At 40.2% G+C, this 8,965-nt stretch overlaps 1 protein-coding gene across 1 annotated transcript in view; it reads left to right on the top strand.

Annotated features, from left to right (window-relative positions):
• prkcz (protein kinase C, zeta) overlaps nt 1-8,965 on the top strand; it is a 149,215-nt gene that overhangs the window by 7,263 nt on the left and 132,987 nt on the right. The window contains exons 3-5 of the mRNA XM_046055327.1: nt 5,931-6,052; nt 7,085-7,174; nt 7,487-7,537. Coding sequence (XP_045911283.1) covers nt 5,931-6,052; nt 7,085-7,174; nt 7,487-7,537 — 263 coding nt within the window. The remainder of the gene's footprint in view (nt 1-5,930; nt 6,053-7,084; nt 7,175-7,486; nt 7,538-8,965) is intronic.

The following is an 8,965-nucleotide window of genomic DNA, read 5'->3' as shown; positions in this document are numbered from 1 at the left end:
TGCAATTGGTGTTTCCCACTGCTTTTCCCTGTTGTCCCCACCTTCCATCCCCCTTCTCTTACAGGTCTTGTCCTTTCTCTGTGCTGTCTGTTTGTGTCCCCCCATCCCCGTGTCTGCCCCCCTGTCCGGCCCGGTGACAAATCAATTCATAATTAAATAAATAATTAAACAGACAAAGGAGTACATTAATACTCTCTTGTTAAAGTAAAATCTGTCTAGCACAATATGGTATCCAGGTCATCATACTCTATACCAGGCTGCTGGGCAGGACAGGTTTAAAAAATAAAAATAAAAAATAAAGTTGATGTTGCACATTACAGAGACATAGTTCCACTATAGTCACATCACACACGGCTGCTGAATTATGATTACGGCTACTAACATTTCACTCAATTATTTGATATCAATGCAGAACAAATGATTTTCACCCGCACACTGTGTGAGCTCGGTAAATCATGCTTTGCTAGCTTCCTCTCCTTATTCCTCAAAGGACATAAGTGACAGGTGCTGTTATAAGAGCAGCAGAAGATATGTCTTTTAACTGCAGTGCAATGTGTGTGCATAGCGAGTGATTGGATGAGCGAATGAGAGAGAGCCAATGGCATAAAGTGACACTGAAAGCGAGTGAGTTGTCAGTCTGGCAGTAAGGGCGGAGTCACATGACAACACGCGGTAGGATGTTTCAAGGGGAAAGTAGGCTACATGAACACACACAATATTAACAGGATTAAATAACCGACATGGGGAAATTGCGTCAGTTAGAGGCTCTGAATTTTTGGTTTCGATTACTTTTCAATTAATCTTCTACTGTTTTTTGTTTTGTTGTGTTTTTTGCTTCTTTCCTTCTAATGAATATGTGATCCAAAAGCAAAATCCAGTGAAGACAAGAGACTGGATGGAACAGTTGCCTTGTTGTTATATTGGACGTGAAGTTTACTATCCATCATAGATACACATGTGATACCTGTAAATGTAAATGCTCCGTACTTGTATAGCGCCTTTCTAGTCTTTTCGACCACTCAAAGCTCTTTTACACTACATCTGCATTCACCAGTCACACACATTCATACACTGAGCCTAAGTGCTCAAACGGAAACTAACATTCACACTCACTCATACACTGGCGGAATAGCCGCCAGGGGCAATTCGGGGTTCAGTATCTTGCCCAAGGACACTTCGACATGCAACCAGGGGGAACCGCCAACCTTCCGATTAACGGCCAACCCGCTCTACCTCCTGAGCCACAGCCGCCCCACCTGCAGTCTACTGTAGCCACGTAGGCCTACTATTAGGGTTGCAACTAACCATTATTTACATTTTTGATTATGGTAGTCTGTTGATTCTTTTCTCTATTAATCAATTAGTTGTTAGGTCTATAGAATGTCAGAAAATTGTGAAATATGTTGATTAGTGTTTGCCAAAGCTCAAGGTGACATCCTAAAATTTCTTGTTTTGTCCACAACCGAAATATATTCAGTTCACTGTTACAGAGGAGGAAAGATTCAGGAAATATTCACATTTCAGCTGAAATCAGAGAATTTGTGTGTTTGTAAACAACTCAAACTGATTAATCGATTATCCAAATAGTTGGCGGTTAATTTCATAGTTGACAACTAATCGATTATTCGATTAATCGTTGCAGCTATACATACTGTATGGAAATGATCTGTGGATACTTGCAAAGTAAACACAGAGCTAACCATCCATACTGATGTACATATCACAAAATACTCCCAAAGTCTTAACAGTAGAAACAATAAGACGGTAAGACTGACAGTAGAAACAATAAGACGGTAAGACTGACGGTAGAAACAATAAGACGGTAAGACTGACGGTAGAAACAATAAGACGGTAAGACTGACGGTAGAAACAATAAGACGGTAAGACTGACAGTAGAAACAATAAGACGGTAAGACTGACAGTAGTAACAATAAGACGGTAAGACTGACAGTAGAAACAATAAGACGGTAAGACTGACAGTAGAAACAATAAGACGGTAAGACTGACGGTAAGACTGACAGTAGTAACAATAAGACGGTAAGACTGACAGTAGAAACAATAAGACGGTAAGACTGACGGTAAGACTGACAGTAGTAACAATAAGACGGTAAGACTGACAGTAGAAACAATAAGACGGTAAGACTGACAGTAGAAACAATAAGACGGTAAGACTGACGGTAAGACTGACAGTAGTAACAATAAGACGGTAAGACTGACAGTAGAAACAATAAGACGGTAAGACTGACAGTAGAAACAATAAGACGGTAAGACTGACGGTAAGACTGACAGTAGTAACAATAAGACGGTAAGACTGACAGTAGTAACAATAAGACGGTAAGACTGACAGTAGAAACAATAAGACGGTAAGACTGACAGTAGTAACAATAAGACGGTAAGACTGACGGTAAGACTGACAGTAGAAACAATAAGACGGTAAGACTGACGGTAAGACTGACAGTAGAAACAATAAGACGGTAAGACTGACAGTAGTAACAATAAGACGGTAAGACTGACAGTAGTAACAGGTCTTCATAGAGCCGCGCTAAAAGACCCCACAGCTACAGATCAATAGGTCAGTGGATAAATATCAGCCCCACAGTCATCAATCATCTTATCTGAGAGATCCTCATAAACCATAAAAGCCTTCAGCAGAGCTGTTTAACCCCAGAGCGTGTAGGGAACAGACTAATTGCTGAGTCTGTTGGTTAATTACCAGTGTTAAGTTTAATGGAGTTTTCCAGGTTAAAATTGGAAACGGGAGTTTACCAAGCAACCAACACACAGTGACCATTGTACAATGCATGAGCGAGACGTGACAGACGTATTTTGATTAGAGGGATCAAAGATCAATGTGTTGATAGGTTTATGCACTTAGTGTGCCGGGTGAGCTGTGGAGTTGTCTGTCTGTAGTCGCACTCAGAAATGTTTCTACGTGGATTTGGCTTTAACGGGTTTGTTTTTTTAAAAACCAGAAGAGTAGAAATCATTTTATTAGTAAAGAGGAAACCGAAAAGGAGACCCTGTAAGATACCATATATGTTTAATTATATAAAAATGTGGCACAAGCATCATCAAGCTTTAGGGTAGTGGAGAATAGATTAAATGTCAAGACGGATAATAAGCACGATAAGATAAGTGATTAAATTTCAAAGTAAAATTACAGTATCATGAAGCGGACTCATGTAGACATCAGACTCATCACATCAGAGTAGCTCAATCAGATTAGAAAACAAATACTAGATCAATATGAGGCAATATTGGCAAACCTATATAAAGGCATAACCCTAATGTGTGTGTGTGTGTGTGTGTGTGCGCGTGTGTCATCATTGCACATTGATTTGTGTGGGTTATGTTGACTGTGTGGAGCAATGCCTGCTGGGAAGCAATCTGTCTCTGCTCCACCCTGTCAGAGTCCAGCAAACACTCGCCATAAACATTTGGCCTCACACGCCCAGCAACGTGTGTGTGAGCCGGTGATGTGTGTTTACAGTATACAACACGATATCATTTGTTTAATGAGGCCTTTTCTGGGATTGGAGCTTGTCCCACTGAGGCCTGAACAGACGGTAACACCAGCACGATCTGTTTTGCTCGACCCCGGGAAGCTGCGCAGCTGTAACGCTGCTAGGTAGAAGAAGAATTTATGGTAGTTTCAACCAATGTCCCAGCTTCAGTATTCAAATGAATGCAAAGTCCCTTTTTAATAATAAACTTTGTCCTTTCCTGTAGTTCCTTTGATAACCAGAACGCAGTAAGTGCAGTTATGTCTGGTCATATTCATCCTCCTGTTTACTCCTCAGATTCAGATGTAAATCTTAAACTTTATTTAAAAGACAAAGTTTCTGTTCAGCTGTTCTTGGCTGTACAACATTTAACATTTGAGAACATTGGGTTCTTAAAATAAAGGGTTTTGTAGCTAAATGTGTTCATGGTATTGGTTCTTGGTTTGGTATCAGTACTGAAACTGTGGTATGTATCAGAACAAGTACTGAAACATTTCAAACTAGATCCAGCCAGAACCAGGACATGCTTGTCCTGCCCTGAAAACAACTGAAAAGAAAGTGAAGCTAAAAAAATACATTTTGTTCAGCGACTATCTCCATATTACTGCAGCTACTACTGTGTTAGTATCTCTTGTATTATTACTACCACCACTGTAACCTGTTCCTGTTGTTACTACCGTAACCACAGTTCCTGCCCCTCATGTAATATCATTATCAGGGAATTTTTGAAAAATCCAGTTAGTTAAAAACAATTATGGATGCTCTGAAAGTATTTCAGTATTCCGTCCGCTGCACCTTTAACAAAATATTTTTATTCCATTTCCAAGTTCAGACACTGTGGGCACGATTTACTAACATCCCGAATAAAGAGTACTAAATTGCGTGTGCATTCTAAAATACTGCACATGCAATTTTAGTACCTGTAATGGGTGATTTACTAAGAATTATTGCGTAGATGACAACAGGAGCAAACACAATGGAGGTGACAGTATTTGACCCCGATTTGCCCCTGGCGGCTATTCCGCCAGTGTATGAATGTTTCCGTTTGAGCGCTCAGTGTATGAATGTGTATGACTGGTGAATGCAGATGTAGTGTAAAAGCGCTTTGAGTGGTTGAAAAGACTAGAAAGGCGCTATACAAATACGGAGCATTTACATTTTGGAACAGTTTGTGATTGTTCCCTCTGGCTAGATGAATTTTTCGCGTGATCCCTGCACCGCTGCAGCTGGGGGCTGCAATCTGCAGCGCCACGCAACTTTCTAAATTCTTCCATCTCAGTTTGGTTTGCACCCTCCTCTCGTATTAAATACAGATGCTGTTGCACTCACATGAAATTGCGTTTAGGCTTGTTAGATCACATTGTTAGATCAAATAAATGTATTTGCATATTCATTAAGGCAAAAGTACTAAATGAACAACAGGTGCTATCTTGCACTTTTGAAAGACGTCATTCTGCGTGCACACCGTTAGTAGATCAGCTTACCTGTTAATTTGCTGGTGATATCAAGTTTGCACACATTTTTACTCACGCAAACCTTTAGTAAATCAGGCCCTGAATGGACTGTTCCAGATAAAATGGCAGCCGAAATAACGTGTGTCATTGTTGGATGTGAACCGAAATTTAAATTTATTTTTTTTATTAGTTGTGTTTTGTTTCTTTCAGTTGTTTGTTTTCAAACACAATAACTCATTTTGATTTCTCCTCTCACACAACAAAGTTAGAAGGTGTGTAATTTCCGGCTACTTGTGAAATGCGTTTGTGGTTGATGTGGTGTTGTGGGGGTTACTTTCACTTTCACTGCAGAGGGAAATGTGGTTAAAGACCTTTTGGGTGTTTTCAAAGGCTGCCATGTATTTATTTTTCAGAAACACATACTTAGCTTTGTAATGTAATGATAATACAGTGTGTTAGAGGCACAAACTGGGGCTGCTGTTATTACTGCTATTACTACTCTTATGATCAGAACTACAGTATCTGTGGTCATACCGTTTCCAAGGTCAAGAAGAAGCTTTCACTCTCACTATATATCTGTTTTCACTGCCTGAGTTGGACCCCTTATGACTAGTAAACTGATCTTCAGGTCCAAAATCAAATGACACACATTAATCTGTTCTGAATGTGCCAGTTATCTTCAGCTGAGACCGACCTGAGCCCCCCCCACCCAAGTGAATCGTTCTGCAGTCAGTATGTTGTTAACTCTGCTACAAACCCAGCTGCCGTGTCATCACATGCTCTGTCAGTCTCTGTAAACACCTCACACCTCAAATACAACATCAGAGCATGTTTACTTTAGTGAATGATTTCCTAATTTAGCTGTTGACTCCTTGGGACACCCTGAGGGATCTCTGCTCCACTTAGACAATGTGACTCAATCTTGATATTTTCTGTGTGTGTGTGTGTGTGTGCTTGTGTGTGTTGCATTCAGGGACATGTTGATCATGGACTTGGCAGCCACAGTAACTTTTGTGGAGCTGTGTGAGGAGGTGAGAACGATGTGCAGCGTTGCCAAGCAGCAGCCCATCACACTCAAGTGGATTGATGATGAAGGTGGGTGTGCCTCACGCTCAAATACTATATGTGTGCTCTGTCTCCTCCTCTGTCACAACATATGCAAACTGTGAGAAGGCGTCACAAGTCAAAAATGTTGGGAACCTCTGGCTTAATAATCTTTCCATCAGACATCTGGAATATTTCCCCTTAGCTCAGATTCCTGGGGAGACTTAAGATTCACACTGTCTCTGAGTGAGTTTGGATGGATCACATCCAGTCCATGTCAATCACAATCTATCTTGTCCTTCAAGGGGATTAAGATGACGGCTGTCTTATAACATCCATTTTGTAAATACACAGAGAAGCTCAGTGTGAGCTCATAGCACAAATATATCACAAAAAAGTTGGTGTAAAGAAATTGTAAATATAATGTTTGTAGACCAGCCAAATAGGCCACAATACAAGGTTTTTCCATTCCTTGTAATATCTGCATTCATGCATACGCAGCATTTGGACCAATAGTGATGCAATTTATTGATATAAAGTCCATTTCCTTTATTATCAATATCCACTCTGCCTTTGTTGGTGGTTCCTTACCTAACCATTTCTTAGTTATTACTTTATTACACTAGCTACTAAGAATATTTTAAGAAGATACTAGTCTTGAGCTTTAAATTCACTTGGAATATTACCCGAACAAATGATACCAAAACTGTTATCTCAAAACCCATTATCGGCCATGTAGTTTTTGTCAGCTTTGCTTGTCCTCAAAGTTTTGTGTTGTTAGAAAATGTATTTCTTTAATTTTATTTTTATCTTCATTTAAAACACTGTCCAGTATTCCCTCCAATCTGCTATCAACTGCATATATGTAGTTAAATTCAGTTTATATTAAGTTATTATATTTCCTATCACGGGGAAAAAGAATACATAATACGTGGTGCTGCTTCTGCTAAATGTTCTGACATGGCAGATCCAAACGTAGCATTAAAATCCAAAGTTGTCTTTATGAAGTGTTGAAAACTGAGTTAGTATAAAGCAGCAACACTGTGTGTGTGTGTGTGTGTGTGTGTGTGTGTGTGTGTGTAGGGGACCCTTGTACCATCTCGTCTCAGATGGAGCTGGAGGAGGCATTTCGTATTCACAATCGAACCAAGAGGTCTGGACTGCTGCTGCATGGTGAGTTGGCTCCTACTTTACATTTTATAATTATTCATATAATAATAATCTAACTTAATTAGTCAAAATAAATAACTTTAAACTCCAACTTGCCAAACAAGCAACTTTTATGCAACTTATTACTCGAAATTACTCATCTTTATGATGAACCTTTAGTGAGGATGTTAAAGTACAAAGAGTCTCTGTGATGTTGTATTCATATAAGTTTATGGTGGTCATCATCTGGATTGCATATGTCCTGTCAGCTCTGCAGGAGACAGGAGAAAAAAAACAGCATATTGATGTTGACCGTTTCCTTTCTGTCTTTCACAGTGTTCCCCAGCATCCCGGAGCGGCCTGGCATGCCCTGCCCTGGAGAGGACAGTGAGTACATCAGCTCTGCTCTCTCTCTGTCCCCCTCTAGGCTTCCCACTTACAGTCAGACTTCACATGCAATGTAGTGATGGATCCCCTGAGCTGTTTGGATCTCTTTGGACTCATCTAACAGATGTTAGACCCTCTGCAGCTTTAGAAGACTCAACTGTAAATTCTGTCGTCTCAGTACCACCCCTCAGTCAGATATGATACAGAGGCGGTCACAGAGTTAAAGTTGGATACATCCAGGTGTATTCAGCTATGGGAAGTCAGTAAAACTGACACAATTTCTCTTTTGTCCTCAAAACATTTCCTACATATACAGATGAAACTCGAAAAATTAGAATATCGTGCAAAAGTTCATTTTATTTCAGTAATTCAACTTAAAAGGTGAAACTAACTTACATGCAAAGTGAGATATTTCAAGCCTTTATTTGATATAATTTTGATGATTATTGCGTACAGCTTATGAAAACCCCAAATTCTAAATCTCAGAAAATTAGAAGATTGTGAAAAGGATCAGTATTGTAGGCTCAAAGTGTCACACTCTAATCAGCTAATTAATCCAAAACACCTGCAAAGGGTTCCTGAGCCTTTAATTGTTCTCTCAGTCTGGTTCAGTGGAATTCACAATCATGGGGAAGACTGCTGACCTGACAGTTGTGCAGAAAACCATCATTGACAGCCTCCACAAGGAGGGAAAGCCTCAAAAAGGTAATTGCAAAAGAAGTTGGATGTTCTTGTAGCTTATGAAAATCTCAAATTCAAAATCTCAGAAAATTAGAATATTACATGAAATCAGTAAAAAATTTTAAATACAGAAATGTCAGCCCTCTGAAAAGTATAATCATGCATATGTACTCAGTACTTGGTTTGGGCCCATTTTGCATGAATTACTGCCTCAATGCGGCGTGGCATGGATGCTATCAGCCTGTGGCACTGCTGAGGTGTTATGGAAGACCAGGATGCTTCAATAGCTTCTGCATTGTTCGGTCTCATGTCTTTCATCTTTCTCTTGGCAATGCCCCATAGATTCTCTATGGGGTTCAGGTCTGGCGAGTTTGCTGGCCAATCAAGCACAGTAATCCCATGGTCATTGAACCAGGTTTTGGTACTTTTGGTAGTGTGGGCAGGTGCCAAGTCCTGCTGGAAAATGAAGTCAGCATCTCCATAAAGCTGCTGAAGGAAGCATAAAGTGCTCTAAAATGTCCTGGTAGACGGCTGCGCTGACTCTGGACTTAATAAAGCACAGTGGACAACAGCAGATGACATGGCTCCCCAAACCAACACAGACTGTGGAAACTTCACACTGGACTTCAAGCAACGTGGATTCTGTGCGTCTCCTCTCTTCCTCCAGACTCTGGGACCTTGGTTTCCAAATGAGATGCAAAATTTGCTCTCATCAGAAAAGAGGACTTTGGACCACTGAGAAACAGA

The sequence above is a fragment of the Micropterus dolomieu genome, linkage group LG08 (assembly GCF_021292245.1).
Source record: "Micropterus dolomieu isolate WLL.071019.BEF.003 ecotype Adirondacks linkage group LG08, ASM2129224v1, whole genome shotgun sequence".
Taxonomy (NCBI): Eukaryota; Metazoa; Chordata; class Actinopteri; order Centrarchiformes; family Centrarchidae; genus Micropterus; species Micropterus dolomieu.
This window is presented reverse-complemented; position numbering and strand designations above follow the sequence as displayed.